The 20,060-nt window shown below is 37.4% G+C and overlaps 1 protein-coding gene across 5 annotated transcripts in view; it reads left to right on the forward strand.

Annotated features, from left to right (window-relative positions):
- Window positions 1-20,060, forward strand: part of Csk (C-terminal Src kinase) — a 32,934-nt gene that overhangs the window by 7,014 nt on the left and 5,860 nt on the right. For 3 of the 5 annotated variants that reach the window (XM_064038756.1, XM_064038757.1, XM_064038758.1), the window contains 10 exons: window positions 7,885-7,970; window positions 9,314-9,433; window positions 10,321-10,401; window positions 10,900-10,981; window positions 15,173-15,263; window positions 17,279-17,425; window positions 18,238-18,328; window positions 18,514-18,633; window positions 19,055-19,190; window positions 19,521-19,686. In XM_064038756.1, the coding sequence (XP_063894826.1) occupies window positions 7,923-7,970; window positions 9,314-9,433; window positions 10,321-10,401; window positions 10,900-10,981; window positions 15,173-15,263; window positions 17,279-17,425; window positions 18,238-18,328; window positions 18,514-18,633; window positions 19,055-19,190; window positions 19,521-19,686 (1,082 nt within the window). In that variant the 5' untranslated portion in view covers window positions 7,885-7,922. Of the gene's footprint in view, window positions 1-7,884; window positions 7,971-9,313; window positions 9,434-10,320; window positions 10,402-10,899; window positions 10,982-15,172; window positions 15,264-15,715; window positions 15,856-17,278; window positions 17,426-18,237; window positions 18,329-18,513; window positions 18,634-19,054; window positions 19,191-19,520; window positions 19,687-20,060 lie in introns of those variants that run through there. The other 2 variants (XM_064038759.1, XM_064038760.1) reach the window with 2 other exon arrangements.

Consider the following 20,060-nt stretch of genomic DNA (forward strand, 5'->3'; position numbering starts at 1 on the left):
GCACGCGAGTCAACTCAAACCATTCTCTTCGACATAGCAAAGGCATTCGACAAAGTCTGGCACAAAGGCTTGATTTACAAGCTTTACCAACTCGGTGTCCCAGACCGTCTCGTCGTCATCTTACGAGACTTTTTGTCGAATCGCACCTTTCGCTATCGCATAGACGGCATTCTTTCTTCGGCCCACCCTATAAAAGCTGGCGTCCCACAAGGCTCGGTACTCTCCCCCATCCTCTTCACGCTATACACTAGCGATATTCCTAAGAACAAGCATGTTCAATTAGCCCTATTCGCCGACGACACGGCAATCTACTGCTCAGGCCGCAGCCCAGCCGCCATAGTGAGACATCTCCAAGCCTATTGCAACACCCTAGGTGTCTGGACTAGGCTATGGAGAATCGAACTCCACCCCGACAAAAGCCAGGCCATACTCTTTTCGAGCCCCGCCGTAGGCTTCCTCCCGCGCCCCGTCAGTCACCATGTTTGGTAGGCCGATTCCTTGGAAGGAGCATGCCAAATATCTAGGTGTAATCTTAGACCAGCGCCTCTCATTCGCCGAGCACATTCGTAAGGTGCGCTCTAGAGCAGCCTTTGTGTACGGCAGATTGCACTTCTTGCTCAATTCAAAGAGCAAATTATCTCTTAAATTCAAGTTACGCCTCTACGGATCGTGCACGCGCCCGTCATGATGTATGCTTGCCCTGTGTTCGCACAGGCAAGCCATCGCCTCCTTCACAGAATGCAAGCCCTTCAAAACCGTGCCTTACGGAAAATCACAGGAGCTCCTATTATGTTCGAAATGAGATTCTTCATGTCGACTTAAAATCCCTACCATCCGCCAGTATATGAAGCGTGCCGCCATACGGTACTTCGAACGCGCTGAGAAACACGATAACTCACTTATCGTGTCAGCCAGTAATTACACTCCCTCCCGCATCAGTAGGATTCGCCGCCCTAGGCATGCCCTTCTAGAACCTGACGATGAGATAACTGTCCTCCAAGAGTAGTAAACTCACTAGCACCCTATACAAACACAAACCGCGTTCGTACAAACCTCGCCGCCGAGGTCCGCCGCGACGACCCGTTCTCTGCCCTCCCGACCCTTGCTCATCGAGCCAGCCCGCGAGCTGAGCCAGTAGCTTTAAATTCCCCATTTAATAATAATGATCATATGATCCAGCCTGTCCCTTTGCTGCCTCCCCAGCGACGCCCTAAGCCGAGGTCCGACCCCACAGGGGGTACCCTTAGCGCAGTCGCTTAGTTTATAAGTTGTTTTACGCCCCTGGCTGGAGGCCTTAAATTCTAGGCATCCACAGGGAAAAGTCCGGTTAAGCAGTACACGGCCTCCTAGGCTGAACTGCGAGATGCCATACCAAAAAAACAACTCAAACCAGACCGCCGCAAGGCTTCACAGAGAGAGGACGTGTCGCTCCGTCACTTCGCGCAGGGTGAATAACCTCTGCCGTGGATACCGAGAATAGAGTACATTTCAAGCGCGACCAACAAATCTTGATACATTACTATTTTATTTAAAGCTCAATTTTGAAGAAAATTTTTTTTATCGATTGAGTTGAAATTTTGTTTGAATGTTCAGTTTTAATGACAATGTATGATTCTATATCCAATATGGCGGTATACCCAAGATGGAGAAAAAATGTTTTAATGCATTCCTACGATATGGGTATCAAATGAAAGGGCTTGCTATGAATAACTCGAAAAAAAATGTGTCGCGAGTCTAAATCCAATATGGCGGACTCCTTAGGCTAGAAATCACTTATTGCAGATGTCTGTTACCAATTGAGCTATAATTTTTTTTTTTTTTTCATTTTGGATGTACCCAAATTTTGACTTTTGATCTCGAATAACTTTTGAAGCATATAGGATAGATAACTTAAAACTTTATTTGCAATGGTAAACCCAAGCTCTTCACCAATATTTGGCTTTCCGGCAATTGTTGTTATTTGACCACAATTTTTCGGTATGGATGGACTGGACCATTCATATAAACAATCAATTTTTCAAATCGGTCCAGGCGTCTTTGAGAAATCGAGAACAATCAAATTGAGAACAATCACAAAACAATCTAATTGAAACCTCCTCCTTTCTTTTTTTGAAATTGGTTAAAATACAGAAACTCTTAACATTGTCATTAATCATCAGTCGACTATTTAGTACTGTTGAAAATTGTATGTAATATACAGAAAGTCCTCAAAACCAAGGTTTTCATAGGTGCCCGATTTTTTTGCAAAAGAGTGTAAGTATTAACGACTTATTTTCATGCTTTTATATTTTAGACATCCATAGACATACACTATTTTCCCGCTATTAACTATTTACTAAATAATATATTTTTTGTTCTACCAATTTCACTCGAAAGGATCTAAATGGTTTGTGTGACTATACGTGAAGTATGATAGGCACGCACACAGCCGCGACGCTAGTCTGCGCGGTTTTTTGCGTTGAATTACCTAAAGTTGACATCGCGCGCCGAGCGTACACGCTCTTAACGCGTCCACCTTGATTGGTGCTACGTGGGCCGTGGACCTACCTTGCACATGATACTGTTTGCCATCTTAAAAAAATTAATTGATTTCAAATACCTGTCTGAGATTATCTTCTTGATAAGCTAGAACCACTCTATAATTCATTGAGGTAATTAGTGTTTTTTCTTCTAAGTATTTTTTGTTACGTAAATCTCATTATTGCACTTCGTACTGTTACATTTCGAAACGTGATTCACAAAAAAAACCTAACTGGTTACTTAATTGCTTATTTAGTAAGACAAGTAGGTAAAAGTTACATTAAAATAAGCTCCACATTTTATTCATTAATTAATTAAATATTTTATACATGTAGATAGTAATCTGCCATCATTAACAGACAATACTTCTGAGTCATACTTTCTTCCATACTCAAATGAGGAGTGGCTTTACCCTATGCACGCCAATAAAAACGGGGTGTCACTCGCCAAAACAGGATTAATGATCCCTGAACATGGAAATGGCGTCCGGAAGCAGTTATTTACAACTGTCGTAGCTACCTTGAGTGCTGCAAGTTTTATTTCCGACATTTTTATCGCAACTTTGTACCGTTTTCGACTAAATAAAACACCGAAAATGCTTCGGTAGAGCCTCTGTAATCAAACGAGCATTAATAAGTCTTTTAGCGAATTTTCATTAAGTTCCCTTAATAAATCTCGAGAGGCTAAATTAGCTTCAATTTATTTTCACAAAACGCTACTGGTCTTTAGTCGGTGATGCACCGACAAAGTTGTTTTTTGTGTGACCTTACTCGAGGGAAGGAAACGATTTTTACCGGTTAAAGGCCGCACTTTTTGCTGAGCTCGTGCTATTGTACACTGTTATTGGAACGTTCAAAAGTCTTTCAAGTCTGCTTTCAGTTTTGCTATGTCCAGTAAAATTCGCTTCATAATATAATATAAGCATAAGAGTTGTCGGGTTATACCATAATGATTTCCTTTTAATTAATATAGAGTATATAAGATAATGAGTACACAGGAAAATGTTTATAATATTTCTTCCGATGTTTAAATAACTGGTCGTCATGGTATTTATATGTATAATTCTTATTCTCACTTGCTGTTATTATATGCTGTGCTGCATGGCATGTGCAGTCGTAAACAAAGCCCAGCAAACATAAACAATGATAATTGAAAATGTGTCTGCTGCAGCAGCTGTTGCGTACAACTTCCTAGTTCCTACATTCAAATAAAGGCTAAAAGTCGTTGACCGCCTCACTCCACTTTAACCTTAATTTCAGCGATATGACGCAAAATACGTACACATTTATTTTATTCCGCTATGTTTATAAAACAATATGCTCTTAATGCCACCATGTAACGTAGCGAATGAGTCATCTAAGTGGAAAATTAAGAAAAAGAAAACCCTTTTAAGAAAATTAGATGAGATGAGGCGATACACGAATCGTGTACGAACAAAATTAATCACTTAGCGTTCAATTCAATGAAATTGTAAGCGGCGAAAGTGGCAGAGGCTAAATGTCAGAGAAACCGTGAAACATCAAAGAAAATATTGTTTTATGCTCCCTTTTCGTACGAATTTCGTCTGGAAAAGAACATAAAATATCTGAATACACTTCAGTAAATATGACTTATTTTTCAAATATCAACCATTAATGTTTGTTACATGAGGAGATATTATTATATTCCCTTTTGTAAGTAATTTTTTAGCTGTCAGACTTTATCCCAATCTTTTCCTTAGATGGTTCAAGACTAAATCAATTAGCTCATAGGAGCGACTCTCTGGTAGCTACTAACAATACAATTTATTTATCCTGTCCACATAAAGTATGTGTCTATAAGAGAAACTAAAAAGGCAAACAATCGAAACGTGGCCGGGGTGATGAAGTGATGAATGATGTTGTTCTGTAATGGCGGTCGCGTGGTCGCGGTGTCGGCGGGATACGATGAAAGTGAAACGCGCGCGTGGTCCCGTGGTCGTTCAACTCGGCACGCGCCTGCATCCTCTGACGGCCCATCTCGTTGCGACTGTTGTTTTGTTGCACTCGTTACGATTTCTATGCTGCCAACCAAATGTACCGACGTTACTTCGACAGCGAGCTCGATTTATAATCTTGGTGACGTACTTGGTCCTTGCAAACGTTAACCTATTGATTGCATTACAATAAACAATATGCCTTACCATAGTTTTACATTCCTATCCTTACAGTAATGCAGGGTCTATTTTCTCCTATGACTCCTTTGACTTACCTACCATCTCGGGCTAGGTAAGTTATGAGTATATTATTGGCCTTGTCTTTGAAAGAATCATTTTAAGGTTTACATATACACAATATGTCTTGCAAACATTGTTGTATTGATGTATTTACTTATCACGAATTATGTAAATCTTAATTACGCTAACTTTCGAGTTGCAATAATTCATTTGTTTTATTGCAAAAGTTTGGTTTACAATTAACTTAAGTTTTCTAACCATAACATCGAACTTGTATGCGAGACTAGATCATTTCTATAGTTTAGCGTATCTGCCGGTACATATAAGTAGTTTACGCTCCGAGATGCCATATACGGATCTGTGACGGATTCCTAAGCGGTGATCTAATAACAACTACACGATAAGTCCTTCTTGCCTTACAGCGCGGCTTGAAATCCTTCGGTCACGTTTCTCCCTTAGTCACAAGACGTGGAAAAGATTAAACTCAATTTAATTGTGCTCCATATAATGTTTGTTTCAAATTGGTCCTGTTATTTTTGCCTATTTTTATTTTGTATGCCTTAATATAGTTAAGCTTAATGTATGTCCTTGCCATTGGTGTTAGTACCTTGGCTCAATGTAGCATTGACTATTTTGCATTTGTCAACAACGCTAGACATATCAGCATTTAAGGTCAGAAAACCGAAGGCCCTAATGCCTAAATAATATTGAACAAATAAAACTTGTAATATTTATGATTTAGTTTCTATTGCATGAGGTTAAGTTGCCTGCAATGGAGTTTTCCTGTTGATGAACGTTTAGTCGTCTTGTACAGTAATAACAGTCAGTGAGGATAATTTAAATAAATTAAACTGCGGCCACGAGTGACCTTCGTTATTATGTGCTCAGATGTGTTAATACGGAGTCATTGTAAATAATTCATTCGTAATTTGTTTAACGCCGTCGAGTATGTGTTCAAAGTAGACACATACCATATTTCGATGCCCCCCTCTAAGTTTGGCAGATAATTTTAAGTATATATTTTGCTGTAAATGTCCAAGTCTATGTAACAACAAATCGTTAAGTGCGGTGGCGTGACAAAAACGAATTTGTTTTTGTGCAGTAGTAACATGCAAGTGGCGTACACGATGCCACTACGCGTCACGCTTGCATGATGCAAAAAACTGCAAATAATCAGCGAATTGCGTTTGTTGGACAACACATTACAGTGCCCACACGGTACGCTCACACTCGAGCTAGGTCAACAGAGTGAAAATCGATATAAAATTGCTACATCCGTACTATTGCGGACTTGTACTGCTTTTACATTGCGAAATTCTAATCATTTCCAGTTGATATCAATTTTATTCATCACTTATTGCAATCGTTTCTGGAAGCTTCAGAGCTTGTTTGAGTTATATAAATCTGAAAAGTTTGTAAGAAATCTTCGGGTACCTTAATCTCAATACGAGAAAACGTTATCAGCCATTATTGCCAGCGATAAGGTTTCATACACGACAAAATTATTCGCAAATTAGTTATTCTTAAAATCTAATAAATTGTTCAAAGGCTCACTTATCTACAAGTAATGAGGGTTTTTGAAATTTTTTCTGCCACCGGGTGGCGCCACGTATGCGTCTGGTCCAAACAGCTGTCAAATAGTATGGAATTGTAGGTGCCGAACTTATTGTTTATTGAAATTCTGTTATATTGGAAGTGTTATTGATTTTATTATGGACTACGGTCAGAATAAGGTTTCGAACTAAAATTGAGCTAAGAGAGGGTGCAAAAGTCACTGGTAGTTGAAAAATTTGTTAACACAATATGATTTAGTTTTTTTTATTTACTCAACCTCAATAGTAAAACAATAATGCAGTGCTTTAATTATAAAATAAAAAAACCACTAAAATCGTTCACTATTCATAGTAAAGATAAACACTTTGACAGTTACCTGGACCTGACGACTCAGTGCGCCACCTGGTGGACGCCATTTTAGAAAACCCTCATTACAGATTTTACGCGTCTTTTAAAAGCTTAAAGCAGTCTTTGGTTGGCTCTTACTTTGTAAAGCGACGACTACTAAGCCGGTGAACTAGATTGGTTCCCCCAGTAATTCCGTTCTCAATTAGTGCCATGAATGCTGCATCTAGTACGTGTGCCTGAGAGAAATCGAATCCACGCATCTTGGATGAACAGAATGCATACAACGAACTTTCAATGCGGCATTCGTTTGCAAAGCAACAACAAATAGTTCCTAGACGTTACGTTACGCGTAAATGATTATGCTGTCATCTGCATTTCCACCTGTAGTGTTACATAAGTTTGCTCATACATGAACAGAAGCTAGTCACGATACGACACGGTTGGCTGGGGCGCGCCGTCGCTCGTTAGTTCCACATCATCGCTGGGAGGACGAGAGTGAATCAGCACCACTCCCTGCCCACGCCTTGTACCTTCAGCAATTAGCGCTCTACATGCTTACTCTGGTTAAACATGTGGAAATTTGGTCATTTTCGCAAACTCAATAGCGCGCATCCAACTTAAAAATGCCCTCTAAATTATTGTTCATTACTGCCGAAGCACGCATTTCGGTATTATGTACTTGTGTGTAACTAAATTAATTAATGCAGGCAGATTATTCCCAAACATAATGATGGTGTCTATTACGTCTTGTGGCTGTAATAGATACCTGAGGATGCGTTATAACACGATTACAGTCATAATCAATACTGTAACCGAAGCTAACAATGAAATAAAATTGATTTCGTTATTAAAACTCTCATAGCGGCTGGTGATATAATTGCCTGAACTACAGAGTCATATTTCATCTGTAATGTCTTTGTTTTCGTGAAAGTTGCGACGTAAATCCCATGCCGTAGAAAATATATGTAATGCAGCTAGGTATAAATAAACCTAAATAAGTAATGGTTGTTTTTTTACATATTTGGTTTTATGACCAATCCTGATACATTATACATTTAATGTTGTGATTCATTTAATGTGTGTAATATAAATACCGCCAAAAGTATTCAAAACTATTTTTACGTGTGCCTTTGGGGATCGACAATTTTGCAGTATTATCTGTTATTGGCAATCACGTTTGAGTATGACAAACCCCTACATTAAACCCATGATAGAAGAAAGTTTTTATGATCGTGTCTATAGTAATGATTTGCATTGTTTGTCCACAGATGATGAGGGGTAATCAGTCGTGGTAGAGGAGCGCGACATGAATTCTGACGTGCACCGTCACCAGGCGCACCCGCCATTAGCACAGGTAAATATTGCATGAGATTCTACTTGTGTTTTGTGACGAAGCATTCTATGCAGCATGGGAAAATATTCTAACAGTTTACAAAACTTCTCTATGTTCTGTCTGATCTATTTAATATCAGAATCTTTATCTAAACATCCTGTTATCATAATTGCGAAAAGGCAGATGTAAATTGTTTGAACGATCCGATGGGATATGGAAAATTGAACGTTATCCTAACATGCTGTACCAATGTATCGATGTTGCATAATCGTTTTTCAGTAACGTATGCAAGTAAGCTAGAGTTATAGAGCAACACGTCTGTAGTACATTCTTTATCGATGTATCAGCTACTCTGTACGCAACGTTCGTCCTCGATCCGTGCCGGGCTGCATGCACCAACTGGTATGCCCGACTTTCCTTTGCGTTCATTTCATCGGAATAGTGCTTCCTGTACCAATAGGGTTCTAACTTTTCATAATCACTTTAACACTTTAACTAAAACAAGCGTTAAGAAGAAAATTCGCATGAAAAATTGAATTCAGCGTACCTGCACCGACAGTTTTGGCGAATGGCCAAGGTTGTGCGTTTCAATGGATCGTTACTGGGAACATTATCGTTTATCTAAGTGTTTCCAATTCGTTATACTGATAAACAATTACGCTTGTATTACAACACTTGAATTCGGTTTATAGTCGTCGATACCAAAGCGCTCTTAATCCGCGTCCTCATTATGAATACTTTTTTGATATTTTATATTCATGACTCGTCTTCATGAAAGGTCGGTTTGCGGTCAGCCTCGACTGTCCCGATGTTATATTCAACAGAAGCTAATTTAATATCATTCGGGCTACTGTATAAACTAGAAATGTTTACAAAGAATCTGTAAACAAACATTTAAGACCAGGTTCTATAAACATTTTTGCAAGAATTTTATATCACGTCAGTTTAAGACCCTTACGCGAACGTATTAAAACATTGCGGTATTGAATAATGTTCATCGTATTTGTAAACAGCTTATGACACAATATTCTATTTAAGTAAAATACAAACGATATTTCAGTATTTACTTAGAAACCACATTATTTTCCTTTAATCCCACAATACTCGTATTATTCTGAAATCACTGACATCATCATAGTTCTACGACCAGATTTGGTAAACACAACCATAAATCATTAATTTACTAAATACTATGACTAGCATGTTGTTGTAAATTCATATTCCTGACTTATATTATTGGTAAATCCAACTTAATTATTTATACATAGAACCTGCAGACATTTTGGTGTTTATTGAGGAATTTAGATTTTTGCTGTCATTTAAACAAAATAAAGTGGTATGTAAAAGGCAATGTGTTGTTGCAGCACGGAGTGCACCCGGGGTCGCAGGGCGTGGGCCCCTGCGGCTGGTACTCGGCATCGGCGGCGCCCGTCCCGACTGCCCCGGCCCGGCTCAAGCGCGCTCAGCCCCCTCACCAACTACCAGTGCGTATCTACCACATTTCACATCCAAGTATAACCACCAATACACTGCCTTTGTGTGACTGAATTGGTGTGTGATCATTCTATCTGCGGCTTGAAGATAGTCGTTTTAATTCCGTCAGTTGCATTTATTACCAAATAACAATTCTCAAGTACTTATTCGATTAAATTTATGAAGACCATTCTGATTTATATGAAAGATAAATTATATTATTTCGTCATGACAAAAAATATACGATCCATAAACTAATAACAACCCAGGAATGTAACATAAAATGTGATTTAGCAAACAACAACTACACCAGAACAAGACGCAATAATGCTAACAAACGACTGTGTTTAGAAACTTCTTAATAGGCAACATAGTATATTATTTCGATAGGCGAGACTTATCGTATTCGTCACAGAGCATTAAGAACGAGAAGCACAGTGGCATAGTTATTACAGCGATGTCACTTAATTTATGTCCCTTTGTGCGACCGCATTGATCTATTCACAAGGCTAAGCGCTAGACAAGTTCCCATTACACGTACCTAGTTGAAACAAAACAATTGTAACATTATCGCCGTCGCATGCTTCCACTGACATGTGACAAGTTTTTTAAAATGATTTGTAGGTTATTGTCTCAGTCACGATGTTTATGTTGCGTTGAATCCCTCTTTACCGGCGACGGAAAGTAGAGTTCATAATCATTCAAACCCTTTGTCACACCGAGTATTGTTTGCGATGGAGATTCTCACGGTTGCTTAGAAAGTAAGACACCGGCGCCGGATCAAACATAAATATTTATTCACTGAAGGCAGATGCGGCGGCAACGTAAGGCTCGGATCTAGAATTGGCATTTCGACTATTTGTGGGCTATTTTTACATAGTTAAAAACTTTGTTTCAGTGTGGAGGTAGTGTGAGCGGTAGTAATGGGCCACACGCGCCTCTCTCGCCCACCGCATTGCAGAATTCCATTCCACATAATGTGAGCGCAATTTATTTATATTATTTTTGCTGAACATACTTGCGAATGAAGCTATTTAGACTACGTGCGTTGCATTCAACGACTTGCATAGCAGTCTCCTTCGCTGGTCATTTGCTGGCAGTAGCTTACTTAATTTCATTTATTTTTGCTTTGGAATAATCCAATTTTAAGCGTCCTGTACACTAGTGGCCTAGTTTCGAGTTGAACTTCACCTACTTACATATTTATGTATGTCAACACGTCAAGCCAATACCCGCATTCCACGAGGCAGGAACCGTCACTACTACTATTCCATTTATTTGTTTGTCCTTTATTACCTTGCGTTGGAAGCGTCGCGGATCTTTCTCTGATTTATTTATGACATTTTGAAGTATCAAAACTGGATCATTAGAATTTATCGTTAATTAGATAGCTACTAACTTCATAAACATATTGATTTCAAGATGCATAAAATTAGAGTGATTATATGCATTATACCTATATTATTTGTATCAACAGATTGTGATGTCATCGTCGGTTCGGACGCCAGCGCCGGCTGGGCCCGCTCCCGCCGCCATGCACACTTCGCAGACCACTGCTGGTGACTATCTTTATATTAATTACCATATATGTAAAATAACCCAAAACTGAGGGACCATCATTTTGTGATCACAAGCTGAATCACGTCAAACTCTCTAGACGTCACACTCCAATTATTGATTCATGAATGTATAAATATTCTGTATACTACTTTGTCATGCACCTTGAGTTTTTAATATCCGAGATTTCAGTAAAGTAAAGTAAAGTAAAGTAATCTTTATTGTATTGACTGTGTAGGTTACAGGTGTTAGGTACATAGTTATAGTACAACAATCAGCCCGTTTGGGCATACAATAATTAAAGCCCATGCGGGCAGCTACATTATTATTTATTACATTTAACAAATTAAATAAATTACAATTTATCATTAAATCTAGAAATTTGGTTATTATTATAATTTATTACATAAATTCTAATTACTTATTTTCTAAGAAATCCTTTATTGTATAATAACATTTTTCTGCTAACCATTGCTTTAGTTTTATTTTAAACAATCGTAGTGGAAGTTGTCTGAAAGTTTGGGGTATTCTATTATATATTTTTACACACATAAACATACAATTTCTGTGGAACAGAGTGGTTCTGCATTTTGGTAAAACAATCTTGCTAGGATCTCTTTTGCTGAATACACTCTTTTCTGAGACTTTTTCAAACAATTGTGGGTGCTTTCTTACGAAGAGACCAATTTCGATAATGTAAAGGGAAAAAATTGTGAGTATTTTAGTTTTCTGAAATAGGGGTTTGCAAGAATCAAGGGGACTGGCATTACATATTGCTCTTAAGCAACGTTTCTGTGCCAGGAAAACTTCATTTATTAAAGTTGAATTGCCCCATAATAATAAACCATATCGTAATACTGATCCTATATAACCATGGTAAGCAGCAATGGCTGTGGATTGTGTAGCAGTTTTGTTAAGCTGTCTTAGTGCGTAGACAAACTTATTTATTTTTGAACATACGTAATTAATATGTGATTTCCAATTGCAGTAATTGTCTACAGTTATACCTAAGAATTTAATGTCAGTGGTTGGACTGATTATTGTATTATTATATTGCAAAATAATTTTTTTGGTTACGGTTTGATAATAGGGTTGTTTCCTAGTATTCAGTCAATTAAAAATAGGTATATGCACCGAAAGTTCGCAAAACTAGAAACACGATAAGCTATATTATATTAATAATAACTGACCACATAATTTTTAAATAATTTATGAAATTTAAATTTATCGTCTATTACGTCACGCCCTTGAAAACGGCGAATCGAGTCCGATGTCGTCACTTTACATTGACAATGACAAGTATTTGACAGTGACAGTCTATGACAGGTATACCCTGAGAATTGATGTGTTGTTTTCTTCAGTTTTTATTAGTATTTGAGCGAAAAAAAGTTAGAAAATAATTATGGAGAAAGGATTTATGAAAGCTGATAGTTTTATGGTCACTTAATTCGATGCTAATAACCAAGATGACACAAATATAACCTCAAAACCAAACAGAAACTTTACGTTCCTTTGCACAGTTTTATTTTACCGCGTACACAACTCAAAACATTACAGGTATTTTCTTTAGTGCCCAATGTTTAAAAATAATTTAAATGTTAAAAATATTTGTTTTTGTATCTATATTATAAGAATACCTTATTAAAATTTAAAAACCAATGAGTTCTTTCTAATTAGTTTCTTCTCTTTAGATGTGCAAAGTGTAAAGGAACACATAGTATACTCTGACGTCACAGTCACGTGATCGAGCGTTTTCTGGGCAATGTTTTAAGAAAAATATAAAAACATCGAATACATAAAAAGTAAAGAGATTTAAGACGCAAAATTATAGGAGGGGTGATCTTTAAATTATTTAGAAGCTATTTAAATAGATTTTCGAAAATTGGAAACAACCCTATTAGAGAATTGTATATATTTAGTTTTAGATAAGTTAGCCTGTAGGTCGTTGTATGTTAGCCATTGTATTACATGTCCTAGGGTTTTATTAACCTCGTCTTCGTGTTGATTGTTAGCTCGGTCAGTGTTGGGGATAATAATACATATGTCATCTGCGAATAAGATACATTGGTGTGGTGTTATATTGGGAATGTCATTAATGTATAATAAGAATAAAAGGGGTCCCATAACACTACCTTGTGGGACTCCTGATCTATTATGTCGGTAAGTGGATTTGCATGGTACGGATACTAGATTAGTGTCGAGGTGGTTTATTTCAACACATTGGGTTCTGTCTGAAAGGTAACTTTGTATCCAGTCTAGGGCAGGTCCTCTTATACCATAGCGTTGACATTTGTTAATTAGGACTGAATGGTTAACATAATCAAATGCCTTCGACATGTCTAGGAATAGTACTGTAACTGGAATTTTGTTATCAATATTTTCTGTTATGGTCTTCATTAAAGAAAATCCGGCGAGTGTAGTCGACTTGTTTTTTTGGAAACCATTTTGTTCTTCCTTGATGACCTTAAATTTATTTAAAAATGTAGTAATACGGTTATGCATAAGCTTTTCATAGATCTTGGAGAAAACAGGTATTAGAGTTATTGGTCTATAATTGGTTAATTCAAGGAGGTCATCCTTTTTGTAAAGAGGTTTAACAATGGAAATTTTTAATTTTGTTGGAAACATCCCTTGAACAAAAGATAGATTTATGACATGTGCAAGAGGTAATGCTATAATATCTGCACACACTTTTAAAATTTTTGTACAGACTTGATCATATCCGACCGATTTGGTGTCGTTAAGAGTTTTGATTGCTTTAATTACTTCTGTCGGTGTGCATGGTTTCAAAAATATGGAAGAGTTTATGTTTTCAACACTGTTATAATTTGCATTGCATTTGGTACCGTTTTTTGAAGTATTAAGCGTAGTATAGTACTCATTAAAGATATCTGCTATCTTATTTGGATCACTTACGATCTTATTTTTATGTTTGATATTTTTAATACTCTGAAAGCTTTTCATGTCATCATTTTTTTTCTTGATAATGTCCCATGCCGCCTTGCACTTACTAAGGTTTCACTAAGGTTACACAAGAAAAGTATAAATTCTGAATGACTTGACGCCAGTCAGCAATAAATTTGGCCGAACTGATATTAATAGTGGTAGCGAGTAACGAGTACGTTAATCTAACTTGCGTAGTAATGTTGTTTAATGTGAATTCCGCGTGTGCGTAAATAGACAGTAACGCACACGTTTTCTAATGTAATGTATTCAGACATGCAAATCACGTACAGACCTCGTTATTCGCGGTAGTTCTTTAAATTGCAATCGCCTCACGGTCTAATACTAGGCGAAGTAGGATTATGACATCTTGATTAGGTCCGGTTAGAAGAGAAATTAGGTCAAACCATTGAATAACAATTGAAGCACAGAATATGGGAATCGATTTCGAATGTGTTAAAAAAATCGTTCTCTTAATATCCTAACTTCCAGACCATTTTATGCTTATCACCAGCGAGAAGAATTACAGTAGATTTCATCATCTAGATTTTCATGCTAATAAGGTGTACTAGTTTTGATAGTGAAAGCGCTTCAAATTGAGTTTGATTTGATTGATCGATATAAAATATCAGCACAAAAACAATACCTAAATACTATTTGTTCCCTCAACTGATTGCCTCTACACAAAGACATTGTGTAAAACAAAAATTCTGCGCATAGCAGAAGATGACGCTACAGGAACACAGGCATTCATGACTTGCAAAAACTACATTGCAGCATTATTTATAAAGCTGAGCGAACCTTGGCATCAGGCCGGGAAAGGCTAATGTAAAAGAGATGAATAAGCAACTTTAACTTTAATACATTTACTGCGGGAGACATTTATAGTATACATGTACAATTACCAAGTTTGCATAGCCGTATATGCTGATACGTGAAGGCAAAATCCAGTAGAACAGAATGTGCACACAGTATTTGACGGCAATGATTTAAAAAATATCAGAGAGATCCTTTTAGGATTCCAAGAAGCTATCTAATAGCAAATTCTTGCTAAAATTCTTAAGGAAATGCACAGCCTTTCCTTTTTCTTATAGGAAATGATAAATGGTTTCTCCCTCTGTGGCGGAAAAGAATGTTAAAGTAAAACCCGTCCATGTTTCTTCCACCCTTTTTATTCGAGTGTCCTTGACTTACAATATGATACTTTTAAATCGTTTCTAAAAATATTAATATGAGCAATTGTTTCTTAGCGGTGTCGAAAGGGCCAAGCGACGTGTTGGTGAACTCCACGTGCGCTCCCCCGCCCGCGGGCAACAGGCTCGTCAACATGACTCAGTGGCCGTAAGTATCTTATCTACATCTGTATGACTTACTTACATAAAAGGTATTTGTGGGTGTAAGGTTCTTGGTATCGACCAATTAATACAAACTATACCTATGTTAATTCCTGAGACAGGAAACTTAATTTGCTATATTGATGGCAGGAAAAATGTATTTCTAAGAAAATATGTTACTCTTTTGATTACTAAGGAGATGCTGCGTGGCTGTCCAAATTCCCATATATATTTTAGAGCATCCTTATATTCCATATATTCTAGGAAATAGAGGTACATATCGCTTTTAAAATACTATATTTCAGTAACAAACAACCCAGTAAACTTCATACCCCTCAGTAAAGTCAATCAATAAATCGATGTACTCGAACACAAACATGAAAGTAATGCTTGTTTATATCACAATCACTAATTCACTAAGACACCTAGAACACTTGATATGAACGTTATCAGCCGTTATCAAAACGATAATAGACGTATACTCGTCAGTTGACAGAATACAGAAGTATGGAGTGTGTGTGTGACATAACCCAGTGCTACAACAAACCGCACAAGATTTTGTTGTTCATACCACCGGTTTTAGCGTACGAGGATGTAGAGTAAATATCCAGTTTTATATTTACTAGTCTTGTGTGGGAGGTGTTGTGTAATAGAACATCGATAAAAACATCACTCTTAATGTGTCTGTATGTATGTAAGTGGGCCTCTCGAGAAAAGCATTGAACTAGTCTTAAAGTATAAGACAATAAAACAAAACTTTGAGAATAACTAGCATTTAAATTATTTTGTAAGAAAGTGCAAACTCCAGCTAATTATCTACTGCGGTTATGGCAAATAACATTTTGTTGTTACAGTTAATTATTAGTGGGGGTTAGGATCCTATCTATCTACATTCTACATACAAAATTAGATCTTAAACCAGGCTTGGCTTAACTTAGAAATTATGATGAGATACATACAGGGACACCTTGTTATTTACATGGTTGTGAGATCGAATAGGAAGAGTTAAGATACTTATGAGAGTTAGGAAGTAGAAACATTACCATGACCCTTAAAAATAACAAATATTTGTTAAGATTTTTCAAGTCGATATGATAAATTAACATAGGTATCTAATTAATTTAAGATAACCCACGTTATAAATAAAATTTCGTACTGTCCCTTTTTATCATAACTAAACAATGAAAAGTCGAAGAGTAATATCAGGAGAATCGGTGTTATTATTGTTATCTTTTATATCAATCGAACAAACTGATTGCAAATGACCTAGTCTTTATCACAAACAAGGCGCCTTGTGTTTTTATTTCTTTCTACAAAATTGTAACATGTTCACATCGTTGTTTAGGGAAAGTAGCAAACAAATAAATTTTTCAATTACCTTCAAAGGGATTACCAGATTACCACTGAAGACATCTTCCACATTCGCATTGGAGCAATCACCTTTCATCCACAATTATGAGCTAAGAAATAAACAAATCTTCTGACATGTGTATAAAAGGAAAAACTTGTTAAATAACAGAACAATAACGTTTTTATAGGTACTGTATAGTTAGAGTATTATTAATAATGATGTAGTATGATTGATGTGGTCGCCTGTAATTGGGACCGGACACCTACGCTGTCCCAACGAATGTAATATTGATGTAATTTGGCCGCCTCTGTTGGCGATCCAAGGAAGTAAATAAATATGTATTTATAATCAGAATCACATTATAAACAAGTTAATAGCTGACGAAGTCGTCATCATCATCTGCCTAGGCTTTTCCTAACTATGTTGGGGTCGTCTTCCAATCTAATCGGATGCAGCTGAGTACCGGTATTTTACATGGAGCGACTGCCTATCTGACCTCCTCAACCCTGATTGACGGAGTTTCTGGCTTTTGACCAAGCGTAACCGGCGTAGCCGACTTAATTTTGACATTAGCCCCATGTAAGTTATATCAAATTCCTATCTTTAGTTAGCAAAACAACAGATAGATAGCATATAGGGAATGATAATAATATTATAACATTGATCCCCAGATGGCACCACGGCGCGATATCCCGCGAGCGCGCGGAAGCCCTGCTGTCGGGCTCCCCTGACGGCGTGTTCCTGGTGCGCGAGAGCACCAACTTCCCCGGAGACCACACGCTCTGCGTGCGGTATAGGGGGCGAGTCGAACATTATCGGTGAGTTTGTCTTCTCAACATTGTATTTATAACTAGCTGTACCAGTGTACCAGTGGTTACACCAGTATCCTAGGGGACCTTTATCTCTTATCCGGACAACATAAGCCACATTACACGGGGACAATCTAGCTTCAACAATTTTTAAAATCAGTTCAGTTGATTCGAAGGGTTTAGGGTACAATGTATCAAATGAAGTATGTAGATTAGTAGCAAGAAAAATTGGCAAACATAAAAAAAGTTACAGTTCATTTTTTTTTTATATTCAAAATTTGTTATAAATATAGTAATCAAATAAATGGTTTGATCTTCAGATTTTTTGCTTGATGTCTGGTTTGAAACAGATCAATCAAGCTCTGATCAAAGGCAAAAAAATCCCATCATACTGTTTATGGTTAATCCGATTAAATCAAGTCGCTCACAGATGTAACTCGATTGAATATGCACTCCTGATGGTATTGTCTTCAGGTTTTTAAATATCATTTCAATACACAATTCATTTCTTATTCAATGTTTTGTAGTTGAACATAAAATATGGTCGGTATTTAGTATAATTAAACAATAAAGGTACTTGAAACATGTGCATTCGCGTCACCACGGCATATAATAATATACATTATGTATGTCTTCCCACAAATGGCATGTTTATTGGTCACGTGTTATGAGCCGTGTGACTTTATTTATTTAGAAAAAATGTGGTCAACTGAATGTCACCTATTGAATGTCTTGGGTAACTGTGGCGGATCGGATACACAAAGGGGGTACATATATTCTCTTATACTCTTTTATTTACAGTCTTTTGTTATTAATTTCAGAGTAAAATGGGCAACAGCGCCTGACAACCAAAATCAACGTCTCACAATAGACGATGAAGAATTCTTCGACAACATGACGGATTTAATCCATGTAAGTGGTTGACCTGAATAAATTGAATAACCATCGTACGATGGTCGGTTTTCCCTAATAATATAAATGAAGTGAATAATCCAATTAAAAAGCCACAAACACATGGAATAATTTCTCATATTTTAACCTACCATACATGACTATAATGCTGTATGCTATATTTCATAATGTTTATTTCTTCACAGCATTACTTACAAGACGCGGACGGTCTTTGCACTAAGCTGGTGCGTTGTTTGCCGAAAGCGTCGCCGAACGGTGCCAACAACAATGGAGTACTACAGCCACCTTATCCGCCTCACCCACAGGTAAACATCTGTTACTTCTTAGTTCATATGTAAAGTCACTACCTAATCTTATAAGGAGTGGGGTATGTATTATTTAAATATAATGTAATTACAGGTTTGAATCTATGTTAAGTTGAATGTAGTAAGTTTAGCCCCTTGCAAAAATTAATGTGCTTCTACTACTACTTGAAGAGTTGTCTATGCGTAAGCCTTCAGAGAAGATTTCTACGGTGCTTGAAGCCTTTAATATACCATATGCTCAATACTCCACCAGGACACAAGATTGAAAGGCAGCAAGGTCAAAAACGTTTGATTTCATTTAGACCTTATGTTATATTTGTATCCATGGCTTCAATGTCTATTTATAGTTCCTATTTATTTATGATTTATTTGTGGTTTTTCTTTCAAAATACACTTGAACATGTTGTTGTTTGTACTCCAGCAACCGCCGCCGTACCCGCCGACGCCGAGCGTGTCGAGCGCGCTGAGCTCGGGGCACTTCCAGCACACCTACGCCTCGCAGCCCTCCGCCGACCACACCGACTCGGCGCTAGCGCCGCAGAACTTTGTCGATGCGCGTGAGTATTACAAATTGACAACACTGTGGTCCGGTACATAGTATTTTGTAAATTACACAGTATCAGGGTGTTTAACTGTAGGAAGAGAATGAGACCCACGTAAAACTTCAAATATTTCAATTTAATACCCATTAGAAGTGCATTGAGGACCCCAAATAATTAACGGAACAGGGCTGGAAGAAGTGCATTCAGTGTCTGCTTACTCCTTATGTATCCAATGAGCAATCAAACTTCAGAAACAGGCATCGTTAAGTCCAACACTATTTCAGAGAGTATATAAGTATATACAGGACCGTTAACATCATTTCATCTAATGATCTCTATTTACAGGCTGGAAAATCGACGAGCGCGACCTAGAAATTCGCGAAAACATTGGCAAGGGAGAGTTCGGAGACGTGATGCTTGGCATTCTCAACGGCTCACAGAAGGTCGCTGTCAAGATCCTAAAGGATCGGGAGGCGGCCAGCAAATTCCGCGCAGAAGCAAGCGTAATGGCGTAAGTATTGCTTACTATTTATAGCCTGTCTATATAAAACGCTAAAACTGCTGATCCTATTTAGATGAAATTTTGCAGAGAGATAGTTGATATATTTGTGGCTACTTTTTATCCGTTTGATGGGAAAAGTTCCCCCGGGACGCAGTTAAAACCTGGGCCGAATTCAATAAACATTAATTAACAAAACATGCTTGAGTTTATACTGTTTGTCAACTAACGTGACTCATTCGATTAAACATATCTGCCTACAAGGTCGACAAGTTATTAAAACTTGTATTAGTCATTATCCTTGCGATGATAACAAATATTTTATGGTGTAGGCTGGGTTTTGGTGCTTTTTACAAAGACCAATGACTTTGAGTAAAAAATATGTC

This window comes from Helicoverpa armigera, chromosome 17 (genome assembly GCF_030705265.1).
Source record: "Helicoverpa armigera isolate CAAS_96S chromosome 17, ASM3070526v1, whole genome shotgun sequence".
NCBI classification, from domain to species: Eukaryota; Metazoa; Arthropoda; class Insecta; order Lepidoptera; family Noctuidae; genus Helicoverpa; species Helicoverpa armigera.